General features: G+C 41.3%; 1 protein-coding gene across 1 annotated transcript; it reads right to left on the reverse strand.

Moving 5' to 3' along the window:
* Nucleotides 1–343: 343 nt before the first annotated feature.
* On the reverse strand, nucleotides 344–26,501 carry LOC141172001 (sialic acid-binding Ig-like lectin 13). The gene is made up of 9 exons (XM_073655762.1): nucleotides 26,372–26,501; nucleotides 22,614–22,726; nucleotides 19,523–19,900; nucleotides 16,038–16,301; nucleotides 8,429–8,470; nucleotides 6,623–6,880; nucleotides 3,681–3,800; nucleotides 3,067–3,125; nucleotides 344–1,817 (listed from the first exon to the last, which is right to left on the reverse strand). The coding sequence occupies exons 1-9, from the start codon at nucleotides 26,419–26,421 to the stop codon at nucleotides 1,764–1,766; spliced, it is 1,338 nt and encodes a 445-aa protein (XP_073511863.1). The 5' UTR covers nucleotides 26,422–26,501; the 3' UTR covers nucleotides 344–1,763.
* Between the last annotated feature and the right edge of the window lie 353 nt (nucleotides 26,502–26,854).

The raw sequence follows: 26,854 nt of genomic DNA on the forward strand, positions 1-26,854 counted from the left end.
TGCCTATATTTGTGTCTCCCCCTCCTTTTACTCCTCCACCTCTTTTCTTTTCACATGACTATATGTACTTGTCACTTTTCCATGTGTTAGTTGTGTCTTCTGAGCAGTTTGTCAGCTTTTGGACACCTTTGAAGGTGTTTTCTATGTGTTTCTATGTGTTTTTGTTTGCCTGCCATTGGTTTTAATGGTGTTCGAAGGTGTTCGACGAACAGTTCGATGAACAGTTCGGCGAACACACGGGTGTTCGACGAACCGAACCGAACTCGAACACTACGGGGGTGGCTCAACACTACTCCCGTGTGCATGATTTGCGACTGTTTGACTGTTTTATTACATGTGAGGAATGTCTATTTCTTACACATTCCTCACATGTAATAAAGCTGTCAAACAGTTACAAATCATGCACACGGAAGCGATTCAACCATATCACCGAGCAGCTATAAATACTCGGAGCTCGGCCCGAGCATACTCGGACAGAACATACTCGCTCATCCCTAATTACTATACTTTGCATGGCTAAAAGAAATTCATAACTGATTAGTAAGCAATACATAAAACTATGGGATAACAACATGTTAACTGGGTCCTCCCTTCCCCATCCCACATGTATTTATTTTTTTTCTTTAAAAACTCCAAGACTGATTTAAAATGAAAAAAAAAAATCATACTCATTTACGGAACGATCCCCTTTCTAGACCTGTTTTTGTCCTTGTTGTTCTCATTGCTTCCTCTAGAAAGGATAGATGTATGACTGCTTTGGCCAATCAGTGACTTTAGAGCTGACCAAAAGATCACCGCAGAGGTCGGTGATTGACCACAGTGGTGACATACCCATTTGTCTGGAACGTCTGGAACAACAATTCAGGTCATATGGACATGTGACCACTGCAGCCAATCATTACCCAGTGGGAAAATGAAATCTGTCTCCAAGTTTTTGCTAACTCATCTGTTAGCAGCATAATGTAGGAATATACGCCCTGATTCCAATAATGTGTCACTTAGTTTACTGGGTACAGCAGTTGTGATACAATCAGAGTTCATAGATATATCATGAAGCACAGTTCAGAAAGCTAACCTCACCCACACCATAACTTTCTATGTACATTGTCTACTGTCAGTGAGCTGCTTATTAGAGGAGGGGGAGTGGTTGGACCAGAGCTCTCAAGCCATGTAGTCCAGGCATTGATAATCTCCTGGTGAGAAAACATTAATTCATCAGAATGCTGAGCTGTGCATAATCCCACCAACACCACTGATTAACAGCTTTCTGTGTACACTGTATATTGACAAAAAGCTTAAAATCAGTGTGAGGGCGGAGTTTCCCAGATCAACAGGACTAGCAGGCATGAGACATCTAGTCCTGAAGTGATTATCTTCTGTCGATAAAACACTGTTTCTATTCAAATAGAAACACACAGCTCAGTAAGTGACATATCACTGAAATCTGTATCTCGGTCCCAACCTTATGCTGTCCTCAGATAACATAGCAAAAACCTGTTAACAGATTTCCTTTAATGTCTGTCAAGGAATACTGGGAGTTTAAGTCTTGCAACATTTACCAAGCCAGTAGTGGTCTAAGTTGTCCAAGATTGCAAGAGGAGAGTGAGTGCACCAGAGACAAAAAGTTTTCAGTAGTTAGAACTGTTGTCTTGCAGCACTGGAGTCCAAGGATCAATCGTGTGACAAACCATTTGTGACAATGTCTGAACAACTTTGCAGAATATAGTGCCGAAATAAGTAAAATCACGTAATAAAAGTCTTCTTTATTTTTGTGCTCTCATGTTGTAGTAGATATCTGTTTTTTGCCCTTTTAGTTCCTAGAAATGAAAAAATGATCAAAAAACATAGTTAAAAGCAAAATAACAACATAGGTCAAACTTATTTTTGTGAGTTGAGCATCAAACAACATGCAGCGCTAAGAGAATTTGTCCTCCTCTTCCCAACATCAGCTGTACATGTGCAGGTTGACAGCTGCCAGCACCTACCTCGAACCCCAGGGATCAGAGCTCCCTCTGACCACTATTGTTTAGCCACCTAAATGCCACTATCAGAGATTAACAGGGACAGTTGAAGGCATATTCCCAATATTGAAACTATTTGGGTGCCTTAATGGAGTTGTGATTGGGCAAGACAGCTGGGGTCCTAATGAAAGTCTCTGTCTACAGCATCTTTGTACTCCAGTAAAGTCCAGTCTCTGGGGCTTCAGTAGTATAATCAAATTGAAATCCCCTAGAGGACTAAAAAAAGTTAAAACAAAGCTTTGAAAAATTAAAATAAAACTTAAAAGTTTGAATCACCACTGTTTTCTAAAAAAAAAAAAAAAAATCTAAAAATAAATATATTTGGTATCACATATTACATCCACAAAAGTCCAATCTATAAAAATATAAATTAATTTAACCCATAAGGTAAATGACAAGGAAAAGAAAATATAAAAGTCAGATTTGCAGTTTTTCGGTCGCAAAACTTCCCTCAAAAATACAAAAAATGTTGCACGTACCTCTAAATGACTACTGTAAAAACCAAAGCTTGCCATGCAAAAAATAAAACCATTACGCAGATCCATTTAAGGAAAAAAATTTTACAGTTCTTAGAAAACAAGAGAAACCAAATTTTGGCAACCCAAACAATTTTTCTTTTACAAAATACTGTTATTATTTACACTAGGCCAGGTGATTTTTAGAATACAACGAAGGAATGTGACGAAGGACACTGTGGATGAGGTAGGACATGTCATCCACACGAAGGAAGAAAGAAGATGGAAATCGCAAGCAGAGAGGTGGCACCAGATCAAGACCAGAGACGCGCGTCAGACTGGACTGCGCCATAGATGAGTATTATGAAAACTACTTTTTGTGTTACGCGGAGTAGATTGGGGACTTATATATGGCATTCTAGAATGTTACATATGAGGGCTTAAATGTGCTGGCCCTACTTTATATGGGAAAAACCTGATGATAGGTTCCCGTTAAGTGGCTGCGCTTCATAGTCCAATAAGATGGGATGGGATAGAACTATGGTACTTATTTATTTAACAAGCAATAATTTCCCATGAATCTCTCCTACCTGATATGTGGATTCAGTTACTTCAGTTACTTGTGTTCTGGAATCCAGAGATTTATTTGCTAGAAAAGAAAGAACATTTTAGCTAGCTGTATGCCCCAAATTTAAAAGTATTAAGTTTTGCTCTCATCGAACAGGTTCTCAAGGCACAACATGAGGCTTCAGCCACATACCATACTACTACCCTCTCTACATCCTAATATATTAGGCTTCCCCTCTCAACTGCATCCCAGTGATCCATAAGCCTTGGTTCACAATACATTCCAATGCAGGTAAAGATCTTCTCCACCCCACCATGCTTAGGACATCTTGTTCATGGTGCATGGCTCTAGCCGAGCACCACTGCCATAACAATGTTGATGCCTTGCTCCAACCACTGCTCCAACCATTGCTGTCCTCCTGATTCCAACTACGACTGGGCACCAAAATATAAAGGAAAAACCACCAGAAAAGGAAAGCACAAGGAAAACAGATATATGAGAGAAAATCACAAAGAGGTAGAGAATACAGACGAGTATAAACATCCAGCAAAATCTCTACAATTTTATTCAACATTATGTATAGATTTCTAACAGTAAAAGGTTATATTTAATGAAGAAAACATTATCCACCCTTACCTTTCTCCACATGTTTCCTCAGAAAATAACAGGATCCCACAATAATAAGAATGAGGATGGCAATATTACCAATAACGATCCCAATAATGATGGCAGAGTCCACGGTTCTTTGTGTACAGACTACACAGAAAATAACAATTAGCTTCATATTTCATAGTATTATAACAGTGGAACAACTAGTCGGCGAAGGGACGCCAGCTGACCCGCCATCATAGATGCATTGGAGGATGGCAAAGAATTTGCCAACTTTAGCAGAACTACCTTAGAGCCTGGGATAAAGATCCTGATACTGGCCAGGTTTAGGATATCGCATGTTTCCTTTATCTTTATCGACTTGACTATGAATTTCCCAAAAAATAGATTGTGGTGAATTTGAAATTTTTGGTATTCAAAATGAACAAATCCAGAGAAATGGCATTAATTGCTTGATTATTTTGACGGGAGCCAAAAGAACATTATTCAAAGGTACAGTAGAGACCAAAAGTTTGGACACACCTTCTCATTTAAAGATTTTTCTGTATTTTCATGACTATGAAAATAGTACATTCACACTGAAGGCATCAAAACTATGAATTTACACATGTGGAGTTATATACTTAAAAAAAAAGTGTGAAAAAACTAAAAATATGTCTCATATTCTAGGTAGCCACCTTTTGCTTTGATGACTGCTTTGCACACTCTTGGCATTCTCTTGATGAGCTTCAAGTTGTAGTCACCGGAAATGGTTTTAACTTCACAGGTGTGCCCTGTCAGGTTTATTAAGTGGGATTTTTTGCCTTATAAATGGGGTTGGGACCATCAGTTGTGTTGTGTAGAAGTCTGGTGGATACACAGCTGATAGTCCTACTTAATAAACTGTTAGAATTTGTATTATGGCAAGAAAAAAGCAGCTAAGTAAAGAAAAATGAGTGGCTATCATTACTTTAAGAAATGAAAGTCAGTCAGTACGAAAAATTGGGAAAACTTTGAAAGTGTCCCCAAGTGCAGTTGCAAAAACCATCAAGCGCTACAAAGAAACTGGCTCACATGAGAACCGCCCAAGGAAAGGAAGACCAAGAGTCACTTCTGCTTCTGAGGATAAGTTTATCCAAGTCACCAGCCTCAGAAATCGCATGTTAACAGCAGCTCAAATTAGAGACCAGGACAATGCCACACAGAGTTCTAGCAGCAGACACAACTTTTCAACAACTGTTAAGAGGAGACTTTGTGCAGCAGGCCTTCATGGTAAAATAGCTGCTAGGAAACCACTGCCAAGGACAGGCAACAAGCAGTAGAGACTTGTTTGGCCTAAGGAACACAAGGAATGGACATTAGACCAGTGGAAATCTGTGCTTTTGTCTGATGAGTCCAAACTTGAGATCTTTGGTTCAAGTCACCGTGTCTTTGTGCGATGCAGAAAAGGTGAACGGATGGACTCTACATGCCTGGTTCCCACCGTGATGCATGGAGGAGGAGGTGTGATGGTGTGGGGGTGCTTTGCTGGTGACACTGTTGGGGATTTATTCAAAATTGAAGGCATACTGAACCACCATGGCTGCCACAGCATCTTGCAGCGGCATGCTATTCCATCCGATTTGCGTTTAGCTGGACCATCATTTATTTTTCAACAGGACAATGACCCCAAACACACCTCCAGGCTGTGTAAGGGCAATTTGACCAAGAAGGAGAGTGATGGGGTGCTACACCAGAAGACCTGAACTCCACAGTCACCAGACCTGAACCCAATCAAGATGGTTTGGGGTGAGCAGGACCGCAGAGTGAAGGCAAAAAGGCCAACAAGTGCTAAGCATCTCTGGGAACTCCTTCAAGATTGTTGGAAGACCATTTCCGGTGACTACCACTTGAAGCTCATCAAGAGAATGTCAAGAGTGTGCAAAGCACTCATGAAAGCAAAAGGTGGCTACTTTGAAGAACCTAGAATATAAGACATATTTTCAGTTGTTTCACACTTTTTTGTTAAGTATTTAATTCCACATGTGTTAATTCATAGTTTTGATGCCTTCAGTGTGAATGTACAATTTTCATAGTCATGAAAATACAGAAAAATCTTTAAATGACAAGGTGTGTCCAAACTTTTGGTCTGTACTGTATATGCCACGAGCATTTCCTAATGAGTTTATTTGACCACACTTTGTGGCCCATTCATCCTTGCTCTGTGGCTTGCCTAGTTTTGGACATTTTTTAGCTCTATTTTAATCTTTTTATTTGTACATCTTAAAGTCACTTTTTTATGTTTTAGTCTGTTCTTTTTTGTTTTTTTTAGTTCACCATTGTGAGTGGAGATTAATGTTTTCCAGTTGCTTTTTGCCTGACTCATCATTTGTGACATTTCAAAAAGTTACTTCATTTTTACGCAAGCGTCACCGAGTTTTGCCTTAGAGTGATTTTTGTAGGCTAAAAAAAAGTTGATAATTTTTTGCTATATTTTGAAAAATTTGCAACTTTTTGCACTAAAAAGTTCCAAAAAAGTTTATAGAAAATAAAGATGATTTTTGAAAAATTAGGTGCAAAAACTGGCAATGAATGCTACAAGACAAGAAAAGAATAGTGATGAATGATGAATTGGGGCCATAGACTTTACCCTTTTCTTTTCATTTGTTTTTTTTTACTATAACATTATCAACTGATGTTTTTTGGGGATTTTAGTATTTAAGCCATATGTCCTCCTGGAAGCCATTCTTATGACCAGGGTTGGGTCCTACATTAGTAATATTTTTTTGTTTCTCATTTTCTATTCTTGAAATCTTTTCCATGACATGGTGCCACATGAGAAGCAATCCCATAAATTATTGTTTCTTGGGTAGAGTATTTCCATACAGAACAATGCAGCTCCATAGCACAGAAGTGCCTGTAATACAGACTAACCCATCTTTATAGAAATTTAAAGTATTCCCCTTCGAAAATACTTAACACATAAGACATGATGACAACATTTGTTTTACCAGGTTTTGTTCCAACTTTAATACGTCGTTCTGTAAACCCAAATGCGTTCCATGCCAGGCAACGGTAGACATCGACCATCAAGGATGTCACATTTATGATTGCTGACAACCCACTGTCACTAATTCTAGTTGTCTCCATGTCAATTTCCCCCTTTACCCAGATCACATTGGGAGTTGGATTATCATTGGCTCGGCAGACAAGGGTCAATGTTTCCGTTTCATCCATAAGCACTGGTTGATCCACTGGGAGATCTCCACCTGTAATATGTTACCATTATGCAACAAAAAATAGATCAAATAGGAAATATTGATCGAAGGACAAGTCTAGGTAAAATAGTGGAAAATGGAGAATGGAAGTACGAAAAAAAAGACACTTGAGGTAATGTTGATTAAAAGAGAATGGAGTTCTGAGCCCTTCTGGATTAAAGAGTCAGAGGGCCATAAGATTGTATTAAAGGCCATTCTGGGCAAAACAAAAAGTGCATAGGGGGCTTGGAGCTATAAAAAACAACAAACTAGGTAATATTCGCCATAAGCACCCATATGGCCATTCCATGGTAGGCATTTACACAAGAAGAGGAATCCTCACCATTCCACCAGCAATAAGACGACTGCAGATTGTGATAGGCTGCAGCTGTCAGGTGACTATAGTAACGCATTATTGGAAGTTTTATGGTGATGCTCTGCTCAAAGTCACCTAATTGCTGCAGCCAATCACAAGTCACAGATGGTGGAATGAAGACTTCACCTCTTCCTCCATGAAGAGATCTTTGGAGGATTCAGTTGGGAGCTAGTAGATGAATATGACTGAGTTATTATTTTTCACTTGTCCCATCCACTTGGAAAATTTTTACTTTATCTTTGTACTGGCCCTTGATTCAGTTGTTAAAATAAACCAATTTGTAAGAAATTATTCAGAAACTATGGAGGAAACATCAGTACATGAATTGTGCATTGTGAGCTTAAAGACGTTGCACCATACGCAATATACAGTATATCATCTATCACCAGGATTGGTGATCAATGTACAATTGCTGGGGGATCGACTATTGGGACCATGATCAATCAGGAGAATGGGGGTCTCAAAGGTCCCTGAATGATTGAATGATCACTGAGCATGTGCAATCTTCTTTTCGATATATGGTTAGTGTAGAAGATCCCTGTAAGATTGAAAGATTACTGAGCATGTGCGATCATCTTTTCGATACGTGGTTAGTGTAGCAATGGTCGCACATCCTCATTGATACTTAATGGTGCATTAATCATCTAAAAAAAAGTGGTGGTCACATGAGCTCACTACAGCATCATTATAGGGGTTTCTTATCTCTTACATATACACTATAATCACAGGCTATGTCATAAATGTTCAGTAGATGTCAGACTCACTAAGGAGACCTCCATCAATCCTGAGGATTTAGATGGCGCCGGGCTCAGAATTCCCATTCAATTGTAATGGAATTTACCCTACTTCAGCATTAACAGTACTGTGCAGCAAGGCCATGCTCTCGAGATAGTTTTGGGTGTCGTTGGTGTCGAATGTACATTTATGGCATATCCTTTGGATTTGGATTACTACACACAAACCTCAACCAATAATTCCTTTCTTATCACATTGAAGGGGCAAAATTTTTCCAATCTACGAGTTTGTCCTTCATTGTGCTGGACCTAACCAGAGTTATATGATTCCATCTTTATCTTCCATACTCTAGTAACTTCAAATGCCTAAAGGCATACTCAGTTATTTTTCATAAAGCTAAGATTTCTTATATATAAATGTAAAATAAGTATAGAAAGATATTATCATACCTTTAGAAGAATGAATGGTGATCTCCATGCTTCTAGGTAGGGCTACAAAGGAAAATTTGTTTAAGAAATCACATTCCCATTGTTGTGACTTGTTATACTGTCACGATGTGTTACATAATATAACATAAAGCCGCAAAATTTTAATAAATACTTTATCCCATAAAAGTGTCTGAAACTGTGTTCTATAACTATCACAGTATCCCTTTAAGACCTTGAAAACATGTTTGGGGTGAATTAAGAAGCTGAGGCTACTACATACACTTCGGATGTCGGCCGTGTTATCTTTTAATTTCTAAGTTTATCTTTCCAAAAAATGTGGGATAAAACAAGATCAGAAAGTTACGCGAACCCCAAAATGGTACCACTGATTACTATGGCTGATCCTGCAAATGATGAGTTCTCGTACAGCTCAACTGAACAAAAAAAAAAAAGGTTACAGCTCTTACATTATGGTGATTGTCATATCTCCTCTGGGACCTTTCGTCTGCGATATCTGCTTGTGTCACAAGGTACCACCATATTCATTTTGTGGGTGGTGCTCATGATAGAAGAGACATTGGAACTAGAAGCTCTGGATGGCTCAGGCTCTGTCGAGACACTAATATTAGGATGGCTGGGACCTACAGTGCTGTATAATCTGGCAGTATGGGTGTGTGTGCTGTCCAGCTGGAGTTATCAACTCCCTGCTTCAGCCAGTTGGAGAGCACCACACCCTATTTAAGCTTCCAGCCTAGTTCCATAAACTGCCAGATAAAGCCTTATGCTCCTCTGTTTTAGTTCTGTTAGATCAGCTACATGATAGTGTGTTTATTTGTTGTTTTTGACATGGGTTTGTTTTATTGGCCATTTTTGCATTATCCGATTTTGTCCTTTTCCTGACATCTTGGTTCTGACTAGTGTTGAGCCACCCCCGTAGTGTTCGGGTTCGGTTCGGTTCGTCGAACACCGGGATGTTCGAGGAACTGTTCGTCGAACTGTTCGTCGAACACCTTAGGACACCATCGAACACCGTTAAAACCAATGGCAGGCAAACAAAAACACATAGAAACACATAGAAAACACCTGCAAAGGTGTCCAAAAGCTGACAAACTGCTCAGAAGACACTCTCTTTAAAAAAGCCGGCCGGCAAATTCAGCAGCGGCATACACCGGTTCCCGACAATTTAGACAAGAAGGAATAGAGCATCACACATAGATTAGATAGATAGAAACATGTCAGTCACACATATAAGAAGCACAGTAACAGTGTTGGTTACTGCACTTGTTATTTAGTGTAAAGGATTTATTAAAAAAAATATTAGTGTTTTCATGCACCGACTCTTTAAAAAAGCCGGCCGGCAATACAGCATCTGTACCCGACAATTTAGAACAGAAAGAATAGAGCTTCACACATAGATTAGATAGATAGAAACATGTCAGTCACATATATAATAAGTACAGTGATAGTGTTGCTTACTGTACTTGTCATTTAGTGTAAAGGATTTATTTAAAAAAAATAATAGTGTTTTCATGCACTGTCTCTTTAAAAAAGCCGGCCGGCAATTCAGCAGCGGTACCCGACAATTTAGAACAGAAAGATAGAGCATCACACATAGATTAGATAGATAGAAACATGTCAGTCACATATATATGAAGTACAGTGATAGTGTTGGTTACTGTACTTGTCATTTAGTATTAAAATAAAGGATTTATTATTAAAAAAATTGGTGTGGGGGTCCCCTTAATTTTAGGCTCTAGCGGAAGTTAAGCAGACGGCTGGGGCAGATGTTTGAAGCCTGGGAAGGGGGTAATACCCACGGAGCTTCCCAGGCTACTAATATCAGCCCCCAGCTGAATACATAGCCTTTACTAGCTATTAAAATGGGGGACCCCCCAAAAAAAATGACGTGGGGTCCCCCCTAATTTAATAGCTAGCAAAGGCTAGGCAGACAGCTGGGGGCTGATATTAATAGCCCAGGAAGGGAGCCATGAATATTGGCCCCCTCCCAGGCTAGAAACACCAGCCGTCAGCCGCCCCAGAAATGGCGCATTCATAGGATGCGCCAATTCTGGCACTTAGCCTCGCTCTTCCACGCTGCCCTGGTGCGGTGGCAGGGGGTAATTTGGTTGGGGTTGATGTCAGCTTATAATGCCAGCTGACATCATGCCCAGGTTAGTAATGGAGAGGCGTCTATAAGACACCCCCATTACTAACCCCATAGTCAAAGTTAAAAAAAACACAAACACCCAGAATAAAGTCCTTTAATTGAAATAAAGACACAATCCTTTATTGTTCTAAATTAAACCATACTTACCATCACGCCCATTCCAGCTGAAGCCAACGATCTCCTGCAATAAAAGAAAAATAATAAAGCAACCTCATCCTTACCTTTCCATGGTTCCCACGACAGCTTCAGCTCTGCTACATCGAGATGACAGGCTGGACCGCAGCAGAACGCTGCCATCCAGCCTGTCATCCCGCAGACACTGAGAAGCGCAGGCTTGCTTGCGCTGCTCAGCGTCTCTCTGTGACGACATCCAGATGAGCCGAGTTCATGTCCAATGAACTCGGCTCACCTCATGCACGTCACTGACAGCGTGGGAAAATTCTCACGCTGAAGCGCTGATTGCAGGAGAATTTTCCCACGCTGTCAGTGACGTGCAGGAGGTGAGCTGAGTTCATTGGACATGAGCTCACCTCATTCACATCACTGACAGCGTGGGAGAATTCTCCTGCACTCAGCACTTCAGCGTGAGAATTTTCCCACGCTGTCAGTGACGTGCATGAGGTGAGCCGAGTTCATTGGACATGACCTCCGCTCATCTGGATGCCGTCACAGCGAGACAGTGAGGAGCGCAAGCATGCCTGCGCTTCTCAGTGTCTGCGGGATGACAGACTGGATGGCAGCGTTCTGCTGCGGTCCAGCCAGTCATCTCGATGTAGCAGAGCTGAAGCTGTCGTGGGAACCATGGAAAGGTAAGGATGAGGTTGGTTTATTATTTTTCTTTTATTGCAGGAGATCGTTGGCTTCAGCTGGAATGGGTGTGATGGTAAGTATGGTTTAATTTAGAACAATAAAGAATTGTGTCTTTATTTCAATTAAAGTACTTTATTCTGGGTGTTGTGTTTTTTTTAAATACTTTACTAGAAATTCATGGTGGTCATGTCTAATACTGGCGTGACCCCATGAATTTTGGGCTTGGGGCCAGCTGATAATACCAAGCTGGCCCTAACCCCTTTATTACCCAGTGAGCCACCGCACCAGGGCCCTGGATGAGTTGGGTACAGCGCCAGAAGATGGCGCTTCTATGAACGCGCCATTTTCCGGGGTGGCTGCGGACTGCAATTTGTAGCGGGGGGGGCCCAGAAAGCTTGGGCCTCCCTGCGCTGCAGATTCCAGCCCCCAGCTGCCTAGTTGTACCTGGCTGGACACAAAAATAGGGCGAAGCCCCACGTACTTTTTTTTTAATTATTTCATGAAATTCATGAAATAATTAAGAAAAAAAGGCCTTCCCTATATTGTTGTGTCCGGCCAGGTACAAATAGGCAGCTGGTGGTTGGGGGCAGCCCGTTCCTGCCTGCTGTACCTGGCTGGACACAAATATAGTGCGAAGCCCCACTTCAATTTTTTTTAATTATTTCATGAAATTCATGAAATAATTAAGAAAAAAAGGGCTTCCCTATATTGTTGTGTCCGGCCAGGTACAAATAGGCAGCTGGTGGATGGGGGCAGCCCGTTCCTGCCTGCTGTACCTGGCTGGACACAAATATAGTGCGAAGCCCCACTTCAATTTTTTTAAATTATTTCAGGAAATTCATGAAATAATTTAAAAAAAATTGACGTGGGGCTTCGCACTATATTTGTGTCCAGCCAGGTACAGCAGGCAGGAACGGGCTGCCCCCAACCACCAGCTGCCTATTTGTACCTGGCCGGACACAACAATATAGGGAAGCCCTTTTTTTCTTAATTATTTCATGAAATAATTTAAAGAAAATTGACGTGGGGCTTCGCCCTGTTTTTGTGTCCAGCCAGGTACAACTAGGCAGCTGGGGGCTGGAATCCACAGCGCAGGGAGGCCCAAGCTTTCTGGGCCACCCCCGCTGCAAATTGCAGTCCGCAGCCACCCCGGAAAATGGCGCGTTCATAGAAGCGCCATCTTCTGGCGCTGTACCCAACTCATCCAGGGCCCTGATGCGGTGGCTCACTGGGTAATAAAGGGGTTAGGGCCAGCTTGGCATTATCAGCTGGCCCTAAGCCCGAAATTCATGGGGTCACGCCAATATTAGACATGACCACCATGAATTTCTAGTAAAGTATTTAAAAAATACACAACACCCAGAAAAAAGTAATTTAATTGAAATAAACACACAATTCTTTATTGTTCTAAATTAAACCATACTTACCATCACGCCCATTCCAGCTGAAGCCAACGATCTCCTGAAATAAAAGAAAAATAATAAAGCAACATCATCCTTACCTTTCCATGGTTCCCATGACAGCTTCAGCTCTGCTACATCGAGATGACAGGCTGGACCGCAGCAGAACGCTGCCATCCAGCCTGTCATCCCGCAGACACTAAGAAGCGCAGGCTTGCTTGCGCTCCACAGTGTCTCTCTGTGAGGGCATCCAGATGAGCCGAGTTAATGTCCAATGAACTCGGCTCACCTCATGCACGTCACTGACAGCGTGGGAAAATTCTCCTGCACTCAGCGCTTCAGCGTGGGAGAATTCTCACACTGAAGCGCTGAGTGCAGGAGAATTCTCCCACGCTGTCAGTGACGTGCAGGAGGTGAGCTGAGTTCATTGGACATGAGCTCACCTTATGCACGTCACTGACAGAGTGGGAAAATTCTCCTGCACTCAGCGCTTCAGCGTGGGAGAATTCTCACGCTGAAGCGCTGAGTGCAGGAGAATTCTCCCACGCTGTCAGTGACGTGCAGGAGGTGAGCTGAGTTCATTGGACATGAGCTCACCTTATGCACGTCACTGACAGCGTGGGAGAATTCTCCTGCCCTCACCGCTTCAGCGTGAGAATTTTCCCACGCTGTCAGTGACGTGCATGAGGTGAGCCGAGTTCATTGGACATGAACTCGGCTCATCTGGATGTCGTCACAGAGAGACGCTGAGCAGCGCAAGCAAGCCTGCGCTTCTCAGTGTCTGCGGGATGACAGGCTGGATGGCAGCGTTCTGCTGCGGTCCAGCCTGTCATCTCGATGTAGCAGAGCTGAAGCTGTCGTGGGAACCATGGAAAGGTAAGGATGAGGTTGCTTTATTATTTTTCTTTTATTGCAGGAGATCGTTGGCTTCAGCTGGAATGGGTGTGACGGTAAGTATGGTTTAATTTAGAACAATAAAGGATTGTGTCTTTATTTCAATTAAAGGACTTTATTCTGGGTGTTTGTGTTTTTTTTAACTTTGACTATGGGGTTAGTAATGGGGGTGTCTTATAGACGCCTCTCCATTACTAACCTGGGCTTGATGTCAGCTGGCATTATAAGCTGACATCAACCCCAACCCTATTACCCCCTGCCACCGCACCAGGGCAGCGTGGAAGAGCGAGGCTAAGTGCCAGAATTGGCGCATCCTATGAATGCGCCATTTCTGGGGCGGCTGATGGCTGGTGTTTCTAGCCTGGGAGGGGGCCAATATTCATGGCTCCCTTCCTGGGCTATTAATATCAGCCCCCAGCTGTCTGCCTAGCCTTTGCTAGCTATTAAATTAGGGGGGACCCCACGTCATTTTTTTGGGGGGGTCCCCCATTTTAATAGCTAGTAAAGGCTATGTATTCAGCTGGGGGCTGATATTAGTAGCCTGGGAAGCTCCGTGGGTATTACCCCCTTCCCAGGCTTCAAACATCTGCCCCAGCCGTCTGCTTAAGCTCCGCTAGAGCCTAAAATTAAGGGGAACCCCACGCCAATTTTTTTAATAATAAATCCTTTATTTTAATACTAAATGACAAGTACAGTAACCAACACTATCACTGTACTTCATATATATGTGACTGACATGTTTCTATCTATCTAATCTATGTGTGAAGCTCTATTCTGTCTGTTATAAATTGTCGGGTACCGCTGCTGAATTGCCGGCCGGCTTTTTTAAAGAGACGGTGCATGAAAACACTATTATTTTTTTTGATAAATCCTTTACGCTAAATGACAAGTACAGTAAGCAACACTGTCACTGTACTTCGTATATATGTGGCTGACATGTTTCTATCTATCTAATCTATGTGTGAAGCTCTATTCTGTCTGTTATAAATTGTCAGGTACCGCTGCTGAATTGCCGGCCGGCTTTTTTAAAGAGACGGTGCATGAAAACACTATTATTTTTTTTTATAAATCCTTTACGCTAAATGACAAGTACAGGAAGCAACACTTTCACTGTACTTCGTATATATGTGGCTGACATGTTTATATCTATCTAATCTATGTGTGAAGCTCTATTCTTTCGGTTCTAAATTGTCGGGTACCGGTGTATGCCGCTGCTGAATTGCCGGCTTTTCATGTTTCACTGTTGGCACTGTTCCCATCGATTTGGGCAATCACTGTAATGCCACAACCACCATGGCTGTGGCATTACAGTGAGTGGCAGACAATCCCTGCATGATTGGTGCTCTAAATAGTGCCAGACATGCAGGACACGCTTTTGGTGCACGAACAGTTATCGAACATAACCTCGAACAGCCGAATTTTTTGCAAATCGTTCGGGTTCGTCGAACAACTCGAACACCGCCCAAAACAGCTCGAATTTGAGATTGGCGAACAGTTCTAGTCGAACACCGCTCATCTCTAGTTCTGACCCGGCTACGTGACCACTCCTGCCTGCCTACACTCCCGTACAGCACCTTGTTCCATGGCTTCAGCCCAGGGGTCCCTGTTTAAGTCAAGATCCCTGTACAGGAATTAAACAGTGAAGACTAGGGCAACCCGTGGGATCTTGTAGGTGGAGTGGCTTGCCTAAGGCCATGGCCCCCGCTATCACTATTTGGTCAGTATTCGGTCAGTATTTTTTCTCAGGATTGGGAGCCAAAACCAGGAGTGGGTGATCAATGCAGAATTAGTGCACTTCTTGTTATTAGACCTTTTCTTTGATTGTTCCTCACCTGGTTTTGGCTCCCACTCCTGAGAAAAAATACTGACCAAATACTGATAGTGGGGCCGTGGCCTAAGCCTGTATGTAGTAGCCATTTTAGAACTGGCAGGAGACCACTGACAGAGTCACATTACAGTGATACAACCATTTTTGTGAACGTTTTTTTTAAGTTGAGAACCATAAAAAAGCTACAAATTTTATTTTATCATAAATGTACTGTCTCGTAATACAAATTTATAATGTAATTTTAAGGCTAAATTAAAATTATATAAACAAAATCCAAAAAAACAAAATACTTTTTTTTGACAATTTCACCTCCCTTGGATTTGCATCCATTTGTTTAACATAATATGGAAAAGTAAATGGTGTCATGCAAAATTTCATGTTCCACAAAAAAATTAGTCCACAAACAGATATGTTGATGGAACAAATGAAAAAATGATGGTCTCTCCAAGGTGAGGAGTAAAAACGAAAGCAAAAACATTGTCAGTCCACTGCTGAAGAAAATAAATATTTGTAAAAATAATATGTACTTACAGTAGACATCGAGAAGAATGGTTTTCTTGGTTGTCCTCCCTTTGGAGTTTGTCATTTCACATGTGATGTTTTTCTGGTGATCATTTAGAGATGGGATAAATGTTAGAGTTGATGATTTCTTCCAGACGTCGGCCACACCACTCTTTCTCCATTGGAAATTTAAGGATGTTGGATGACAGTCTCTTGGAGGAGCACATGTCAATGTCTTAGTCACACCAGCAACTACTGTCCCAAGGTCTGCGATGACTGGTTCTTCTGTGAGATCTACTCAAGGGATGGTCAGTGAGACAGAAGATATATCATGAGTCCACTTATGTCAGTCAAATGACTACTACAATGTAACCAGCGAGAAGAATTAGGTTTATACTGTCACGCAAGGTGTTGGAAAGACTTAGTGCAACACAAAGGTAAAGGAAACCCAAACTCTAGGGAAAGGGGGAAGTGGAGACCTCCTGGATGATAGAATATCACCCTGTCTCCCTAACGTCCCTATATTGGCTCTTCAATCGCCGCACGCATTCCTCGCCCTGTCTTTCCCTGGCAATTGGCCCTGACTAGGGGAGGAAGGGGATGAACACTAGTTGATCCCCACTGAACACTAAAGACAACAAGGGAGGACAGACAAGGGAAAATGCTTAGCTTTAGACAACTCCAGACAAATGAGCACACATCCTCAAGCACCAGAGCGGAAGAAATGCTGCTCTCGCTCTAGCCGACACAAGGAGTAATGAACATCACCGGCACCTCCTTCTGACACACAGCAGGAATTTATACATCCAGGCCATGGAGTAAAATTAGCCACAGGACGGGAGCTGCTGGGTCCTATAGACAGCCTCTAAGAAGGTGTCTGTAATGCCAACCAAAGAGATCTCCTGCAACCAACTGCAGGGTAACTGTCTGTCTTTTTTGACACATCCATGACATATACAATTCCTTTTAAAAAGGTTTTAACATACTGGTCATGTGGATATAAGGCAGGCTATAAATAACACAGAGTAGGAGTTGCACATTTTATTCCTCATGATATGTATATTTTACCTAATTTGATATTTCAAGTTTTTGAGTACTACATTTTAGGAGAGATTTAGATATTTTTGAGGTATGATATAATCGTAGAATAAATGGAGAATAAAGTACTCAAAATAGTTATGTGTTTCATATCACTTGCAACTATCATACATTATAGTGTCACAGAATGCTGGAATACATTGAATGGACACTTTATTAGAGACATCATACTTTGGCCTTTAGAATCTCAGTAATTCATTGCGGCATAGGTTCCAGTGGGTGCCGAAGACGCTCTACATACAAGACAGCTTCTTACAGATGGAGGTAGTGACATGCTTTGAACAGCCCATTCTACTTTGTCCAGAAATTCTCTATTGGTTTAGGATTTGGATAGTGTGAAGGAAAAAAATGTCTTTATGTTCTTGGAAGTAATTCATGAATATGTGCCTAGTGAGGTATGGTGCATTAGTGCCGAAAGTGTCCTTAATAGAAGAACTGCAATGATTAGGTTAACTCTACTGTCCAAGCTTCTACAGAGGTACAGTATCAGAAGACTCAGGCTATTCCAAGAAAAAATTCTCCACATTATTACTTTACCTCCACCAACCGGAATTGTTGATGTTCAACAGATAGGGCTCACACGTTGATGCCAATATCACCAAAGTCTAACCTTTCCATCAGCAAAAGATATCTGGATTCACCTGACTAGGCAACATAGGGCTCAAACATTAATGCCAATTTCACCAAAGCCTGACCTTCCCATCAGAAAAAGAAGTCTGGATTCATCTGACCAAGCAAGATAGGGCTCATACATTGATGCCATGTTATTACTCTACCTCCACCAACCGGAATTGTTGATGTTCAACAGATAGGGCTCACACGTTGATGCCAATATCACCAAAGTCTAACCTTTCCATCAGCTAAAGAAATCTGGATTCACCTGACCAGGCAACATAGGGCTCATACATTGATGCCAATTTCACCAAACTCTGACCTCCCATCAGCAAAATAAATCTGGATTCACCTGGCCAAGCAAGATGAGGGTCATACATTGATGCCAATTTCACCAAAGTCTGACCTTCCCATCAGAAAAAGAAGTCTGGATTCACCTGACCAAGCAAGATAGGGCTCATACATTGATGCCACATTATTACTCTACCTCCACCAACCGGAATTGTTGATGTTCAACAGATAGGGCTCACATGTTGATGCCAATATCACCAAAGTCTAACCTTTCCATCAGCAAAAGAAATCTGGATTCACCTGACCAGGCAACATAGGGCTCATACATTGATGCCAATTTCACTAAACTCTGACCTTTCCACCAGCAAAAGAAATCTTGATTCACCTGGCCAAGCAAGATGAGGGTCATACATTGATGCCAATTTCATCAAAGTCTAACCTTTCAATCAGCAAAAGAAATCTGGATTCACCTGACCAAGCAAGATAGGGCTCAAACATTAATGCCAATTTCACCAAAGCCTGACCTTCCCATCAGAAAAAGAAGTCTGGATTCACCTGACCAAGCAAGATAGGGCTCATACATTGATGCCATGTTATTACTCTACCTCCACCAACCGGAATTGTTGATGTTCAACAGATAGGGCTCACACGTTGATGCCAATATCACCAAAGTCTAACCTTTCCATCAGCAAAAGAAATCATCTGGATTCACCTGACCAGGCAACATAGGGCTCATTCATTGATGCCAATTTCACTAAACTCTGACCTTTCCATCAGCAAAAGAAATCTTGATTCACCTGGCCAAGCAAGATGAGGGTCATACATTGATGCCAATTTCATCAAAGTCTGACCTTCACATCAGCAAAAGAAATCTGAATTCACCTGACCAGGCAATGTTTTTCCACAGTTCAATGATACATTTTTTGCTCTTTTGCACACTGAAGTCTTGCTCTTCTGTTTCTATTAGACAGCAATGGCAATCAAACTGGTTATTGGCTGTTTTAGCCCATCCATGCTAAGGAATGATGAGGTATTCCTTCAGAAACAGTTGGACACCAGCATTTTATTTAGGTGCAATTTGCTTTACTGTTCTTCACCTGCTCTTGAGGACAATTTGTGACACTTTTCTCTGACCCCTCATCGACGAGCTGTTTAAGTCTATTGATGTATATTCTTCCTTGATCACACCATTTTAGGAATACTCTTGACATTATTGACCAAGAAAGCCCCATGATGTTCTCACTTCTTGAAATCCTGTCCCTATCTATTCCATTATCGATGATGATTCCTTGTTTGAATTTCACTCAACTTTTCCAATTCTTTGTGAAGTCACACTAAAATCAATCCACGGAAAAACTTGTTTACTTGATTTCAGGCTGCACTCCGTGGAGTAATATCTACAGATAAGAGCTGCAGTCATGAAAGGTCAGGAATTTTTAATAACGTGGCCCTTCAAAGTAGATCCTAATTTTTGCATCTGGTGGTTTCTGTACAATTCGGGCACATTTACTTACCAGTCACACTAATTTCGGTCCTTGCATCTATGTCATAACTGTATTTCACTGCACTGTCTTTACTTGCTTCGAATCTAAAGTAATAAATCCCATTGTCTTCTTTCCTGGCGTCAGTGATGGTCAGGGTGCAGTCTCCAGTATCTGGATTCCCCATTAGATGGAAGTTTGCTTTTTTCACAACACTGGATTTATCATTGGTGGCTACGATATAAAATGGATAAAAAGGTTCCTGCCTCCGTATCCAGTATCCAGAGGTATTATTGAATGTATTCCTACTATTAGCAGTAAAGGTGCAAGGAATCGTGACACAGAGACCCTCCTGTACATTGACTCTAAATGGCACTTGGATGGAATAGCGTGGCACCTGGCATGTGATACCTGTAGAAGGATGAAACATTTCATTGTGACATATTAGGAATTCTAAGTATTAAATAATTCACAAATATATTGATATATTAAGTTTTTTTTTCTCTAATCCTCAGCTATGACCTTTTCAATTCAATAAAAGTCAAATTAATGGTTTTTAGATACTTTAATATCCAACACCAAAACCTGGGATTGGACACTAGAAGCCACCACAAAACAGCTGTTATTAGAACCATCAGAAGTCATTTGTAACCAGTGGAAAGGTAAAGGATGATGTTAGTGCTGAGACAGCAAGAAAATGCTCGGATCCTCGACTCGAGTAACGAGTACAATGGAAGTCAATGGGAAACTTGAGAATTTTTTCGGCAGACAATAACAAGAGAAGGAGGAGAGGCAGGAGAATTGTTGAAATGGATAGAAAGAGCACTCAAATTTAATGGGAACAGTATGGGAAAGGTGCCTGGACGCATCTTTTACTCCCAGGTTGCTGCTGAGAAGTAAATAAATAATTTAAAATATTTTTTGATGACCAGCCATGGAAAAGCAGACAGCTGGGGGCTTATATTATCAGTCCGGGAAGATCCATGAATATTGGCCCTCCCCAGCCTAAAAATAGCAGCCTGCAGATGCCACAGGATTGGTGCATGACAGGGAACTGCACATGACTTTTTTAAGGTCCACTCCCATTTTTTTATAACCAGCAAAGGCAAAGCAGGCAGCTGTGAGCTGATATCAATAGGCTGGGAGGGTCCCTGGTTATTTGGCCCTTCTCAGCCCAGTAATATCAGCCCCAGTTATAGGCTTTCTCTTAGTTGGTTATTAAAAATGAGGGACCTTAGGTCATTTTTTTTTACATTTATTTATTTAATACATTAAAGGGAATCTGTCAGGTGGATTTTTTTGTACTATACTAATGATATCCTGAAATTGCGCTTGGGCAGCCTTTTCAGGATACGTAACTTTTATAGCTATCACTTCTGTAATATTCTTGTGGTCAGCACTGGAGGAGTGAGAGCTGCGCGCTGCCCAGTTAATCAGATGTAAATTCAAAATGGACATTCACTGCTCCCCATTCCATTCCCACATCTCGGCGCCAGGTCAGTGACAGTAAAAATCTCAGGTGTCTAGAGGCGGGAGGGAGGATAGTATGCCGAGCATCGCGTCACAGGGTCTTATAAAGACCCCATGACTCGATAAGGCCGGCTAATCACAGTAATGCCAGTAGCCAACATGGCAACGACATTACTCTGTATGGCGGCAATCCCTGCATGTTTATTAGCTGCCTAACAGCTGCAAAACATGCTTGATGGGAACTTGAGCATTTTCTTGATCAGCACGAGATATTTGGCTGAGTAACGAGCATGCCCAAGCACCCCGATGCTTGATCAAGTACTGAGCAGTGCCGAGCACGCTCGCTCATCATTAGATGTTGTTATTAAATCTTTTGTTAGTAGTGTACATGTTTTATACCATCTATTAAGATATAAACAAAGGTTCTTCACTAATCCTTTATTATTATTTTAATAGTTTATTAAAATTGAAGCACAGAGCTACAGGGCCAATCAGAAAAGGAGGTCCAGCCACGGTTGATCTTATCAAATCCTCTACAGGATAGAAAGAATCAGTGTATTACTCCCTTTTTCAGATCAACCTCATTGTTCCACACAATGGGAAGAGGAATCATCACATCGTACATAAATGACCAGTTTTGACCGTTACTTTTGAACTCCCTTTATTTTTTGTATAGAGAATATGATAAAAACTTTCTTTTGACCAAACCTGACTTAAAGGGGTATTCCCATCTCCAAGATCCTATCCCAATATGTAGTAGGTGTAATAATAATAATATTAGCAAATATCTCCAATTAGAAATGTAGTATATTTTTTCTGATTTGCTATGTCTTTTTTCTCATGTTCAGTTATCGCAGGACCTTAGGTATCCATAGTTACGTGCACTGATAAAGTCACAGTTAGTTAGCTAGTTGCTAGTGGTCATAACCATGGATACCTAAGGTCCTGCGATGCGCTGCACATGAGGTAAGAGAGATAGCGAATCTAAAATACTATACTACATTTCTAATTGGAGATATTTGCTAATATTACTATTATTACATCTACTGCATACAGTATTGGGATAGGACCTTGGAGATGGGAATACCCCTTTAAGTTAAAGCGTTACTAAAGAAGCACTCCCATTAAAGCTTTTATTCTCTTAATGCATAGCAATCATCATATTATAAAACACTACTGTGTACTAACTCTTGCTCATTTTGCCTTTCTAACTAGTTAATCCTTCTCTTTTCCATTCGGTCTATGACATCACGTGACTTGCTGAATCCTTCTATGCTCTAAGTAGAAACAGGATGTCTCTTTAAGCTGCATGAGTCTTCGTTAGAACTACAATCCTACATCACTGTAAAGTCACTCGCAGCCTAGCGCCATCTCCTCTTCAACTCCCGACCCCGCTACTCTACTCTTCTCCCTTGCCATGGACTTTGCAGTGATGTAGAATTGTAGTTCTAATGATAATTCATGTAGGAAAAAGAGAATTTCTCAGGTAGAAGGGCAAAATGAGCAATAAGTACACAGCGCTATATAGTATGATGACTGCAATATACTACTATTTTTTACACACATAATAAGATCACTAGAAAAGGAGGGTAATTTTGAATGTGTCAAAACAACTCTAATTCATATCATAAAGACATCAGTACATTGTATTTACCTTTCCAGAAGAGGAGAATAATCGCACGACTGATCCACAAGCTGCTGTGCCTTATGTGCCACATCTTGACACTTAGATGAACTTTTGGTTGAGATGATGTGTGTATTGTCTTACTTTATGAATAAATAGAAATCAAGTAAACAAAATGATTTACTCTGATTATTATATGTATTATATTATTAATATGTGATATATCAACCAGCTAAGACAATAGGACCCTGGATGTACAGTACAGACGAAAAGTTTGGACACACCATCTCATTTAAAGATTTTTCTGTATTTTCATGACTTTGAAAATTGTACATTCACACTGAAGGCATCAAAACTATGAATTACCACATGTGGAATTATATACTTAACAAAAAAGTGTGAAACAACTGAAAATATTTCTTATATTCTAGGTTCTTCAAAGTAGCCACCTTTTGTTTTGATGAATGCTTTGCACACTTTTGGCATTCTCTTGATGAGCTTCAAGAGGTAGTCACCGGGAATGGTCTTCCAACATTCTTGAAGGAGTTCCCAGAGATGCTTAGCACTTGTTGGCCCTTTTGCCTTTACTCTGTGGTCCAGCTCACCCTGTGGAGGCTAGGTCATCTGGTGTAGCACCCCATGACTCTCCTTCTTGGCATTCTCTTGATGAGCTTCAAGAGATCGTCACCGGAAATGGTTTTCACTTCACAGGTGTTCCCTGTCAGGTTTAATAAGTGGGATTTCTTGAATTATAAATGGGGTTGGGACCATCAGTTGTGTTGTGCAGAAGTCAGGTGGATACAAAGCTGATAGTCCTACTGAATAGACTGTTAGAATTTGTATCATGGCAAGAAAAAAGCAGCTAAGTGAAGAAAAGCAAGTGGCCATCATTACTTTAAGAAATGAAGGTCAGTCAGTCCGAAAAATTGGGAAAACTTTGAATGTGTCCCCAAGTGCAGTTGCAAAAACCATCAAGCGCTACAAAGAAACTGGCTCACATGAGGACCGCCCTAGGAAAGGAAGACCAAGAGTCACCTCTGCTTCTGAGGATAAGTTTATCCAAATCACCAGCCTCAGAAATCACAGGTTAACAGCAGCTCAGATTAGAGACCAGGTCAATGCCACACAGAGTTCTAGCAGCAGACACATCTCTACAACAACTGTTAAGAGGAGATTTTGTGCAGCAGGCCTTCATGGTAAAATAGCTGCTAGGAAACCACTGCTAAGGACAGGCAACAAGCAGAAGAGACTTGTTTGGGCTACAGAGCACAAGGAATGGACATTAGACCAGTGCAAATCTGTGCTTTGGTCTGATGAGTCCAAATTTGAGATGTTTGGTTCCAACCACCGTGTCATTGTGCGACGCAGAAAAGGTGAACAGATGGACTCTACATGCCTGGTTCCCACCGTGAAGCATGGAGGAGGAGGTGTGATGGTGTGGGGGTGCTTTGCTGGTGACACTTTTGGGGATTTATTCAAAATTGAAGGCATACTGAACCTGCATGGCTACCACAGCATCTTGCAGAGGCATGCTATTCCATCCAGTTTGCGTTTAGTTGGACCATCATTCATTTTTCAACAGGACAATGACCCCAAACACACCTCCAGGCTGTGTGAGGGCTATTTGACCAAGGAGGAGAGTGATGGGGTGCTACGCCAGATGACCTGGCTTCCACAGTCACCAGACCTGAACCCAATCGAGATGGTTTGGGGTGAGCTGGACCGCAGAGTGAAGGCAAAAGGGCCAACAAGTGCTAAACATCTCTGGGAACGCCTTCAAGATTGTTGGAAGACCATTTCCGGTGACTACCTCTTGAAGCTCATCAAGAAAATGCCAAGAGTGTGCAAAGCAGTCATCAAAGCAAAAGGTGGCTACTTTGAAGAACCTAGAATATAAGACATATTTTCAGTTGTTTCACACTTTTTTGTTAAGTATATAATTCCACATGTGTTAATTCATAGTTTTGATGCCTTCAGTGTGAATGTACAATTTTCGAAGTCATGAAAATACAGAAAAATCTTTAAATGAGAAGGTGTGTCCAAACTTTTGGTCTATACTGTACACAGACCTTATATCTAACTTATATTACTAGGAGAGATGTATGCATCCAACCTGTTTTACCAGGAGATACACACAGATCCCACATCCAGCCTATATTACTGGGAAATAGCTACAGACCTCAAATCCAACCTATATTACTGAGAGCAACACATATAGCTTACATCCAGCCTATTTAACAGGGAAACACACAGAGCTCACATCCAGCCTATATTACTGGGAGACACTCAGAGCTTACATCCATCCTATATAACAGGGAGACCTGCAGAGTTCACATCCAACCTATATTACAGGGAGACATGCAGAGCTCACATCCCTCCTATTTTATTGGAAGAGACACACAGACCTCAAATCCAGCCTATATTACTGTACTGGAAGAGATACAGAGCTCACATCCAGCCTATATTACTGGAAGAGACACAAAGCTCACATCCAGCCTATATTACTATACTGGTAGAGACAGACAGAGCTTACATCCAGCCTATATTACTGGAAGAGACACGCGGACCTCACATCCAGCCTGTATTACTGGAAGAGGCACAGACCTCACATCCATTATATATTACTGGAAGAGACACACAGACCTCACATACAGCCTACGTATATTGCTGGAGAGACACACAGACCTCACATCCAGCCTATATTGCTGGAAGAGACACCGAGCTCACATCCAGCCTATAATACTGCAAGAAACAGAGCTCACCTTCAGTCTATATTACTGGAAGAGACACAGAGCTCACATCCAGTCTATATTACTGTACTGGAAGAGGCACACAGAGCTCACATCCAGCCTATATTAATTGAGAGACACCGAGCTCACATCCAGTCTATATTAATGTACTGGGAAAGACACACAGAGTTCACATCCAGCCTATTTTACTGGGAGAGACACACAGAGCTCACATCCAGCCTTTATTACTGGAAGAGACACTCTAACAATATTGTTTTTCATATAGTACCAATATATACTTTCCTTCCATCATGTAGACATGATCACTGTAAACATTAAGGCTCACAATTTTAATTCCCTATTACTATGTTTCTTCGAGACTTTCTTTTTAATCCAGGATGGTCAAGTCACCACTGAATCGCAACAGCGGCGGCCAATCAAGGGTCAGGACATATTAGAAGTCAAGTGTTATGGAGGGGTGAGGTTAGAATGCTTCATTTTATGTATTGATTTTGAAAAAATCTGTTAACTAAGATTCTTGGTAGTAAACTTTCAAAGAATATTTTAAATAATCATATAGACATAGGCAAATTGTCTCTTCAGAGGGCAATATTTAATTTCCCAGAGGAGCATTGCATGGCTTACAAGCCTCCTTACACTTGCATCCCTTCAATCTCATGTAAACATAGTGAGCAGATTAGACACTTTCCTAAAATCTGCTGCTATCTGATCTTATTTTTCCACCTAGATCCCATCATGGACCTACAGCCATAAACAGCTCCTATGGAAATGTTAGATCTGATGTTGATCATCTTTAGAAAGTCCTTTAGACTATTGGATTTCACATTTGTAAGTGACTCAGTATTTGCCCTGTGACAACTGTGTGCTGTAATATTCAGGGATCTTCAGACACACCTTGACCCTGGCGGCTGGGGAGACCCAAAAAAGGCCAGTCTGCCACTTACTGTAAGTAGACACCGGTTTTATAGATGACACATATTAACCATAAATAAAGAAATACATGAATATATGTCTCTTATCATACTGCATAATGCTCACCAACTCCCTTCTCCTTTCGTTGCGTTCTTCAGTCTGGCACTGGAGAACATCACATTATTCTCACCTACTTCTCGTTTCTATTGTTTCCCTATTTTGTACTCAGAGAAGAGTGTTGCCACATCGCTTCTATGCTCATATTTCATATTAGTATAAGCAGTCCATCTGAATTTCACAACAGATGCTTGCAACAAGCAAGGAAGCTATCTTGAATAGTGTTGAGCATTCCGATACTGAAATAGCGGGTATCGGCCGATATTCGCGGTATCGGAATTCCGATACTTAATTCCGATACTTTTAGAATATCGTATACCGGAATCGGAAGTTCCCATAATGCAATGAGCCAGTTTCATTTTATTCAGCCAATGAGGATCCTAAGAAGTGTGGGCACATCCTGTTAGGCATGTAGGCATGTTAACTAATGGCATGGCAGTGATTGGCTGCTGAAATTATGTCATGATGCACTATAAAAGCCGCCGCCGCCAT

The sequence above is a fragment of the Phyllobates terribilis genome, unplaced genomic scaffold (assembly GCF_046119375.1).
Source record: "Phyllobates terribilis strain yellow unplaced genomic scaffold, ASM4611937v1 Scaffold_12__6_contigs__length_324123572, whole genome shotgun sequence".
NCBI classification, from domain to species: domain Eukaryota; kingdom Metazoa; phylum Chordata; class Amphibia; order Anura; family Dendrobatidae; genus Phyllobates; species Phyllobates terribilis.

Excerpts from the sequence above, each read along its gene's own strand:
- LOC141172001 (XM_073655762.1), bottom strand. The coding sequence starts at position 26,421 with ATGTTCTCCAGTGCCAGACTGAAGAACGCAACGAAAGGAGAAGGGAGT. Across the intron at positions 16,302-19,522 it reads GACCGAAATTAGTGTGACTG|ATCTCACAGAAGAACCAGTC; the intron begins GTAAGTAAATGT and ends TCCCTTGAGTAG. Across the intron at positions 8,471-16,037 it reads CATTCTTCTCGATGTCTACT|CCCTACCTAGAAGCATGGAG; the intron begins GTAAGTACATAT and ends TTTCCTTTGTAG.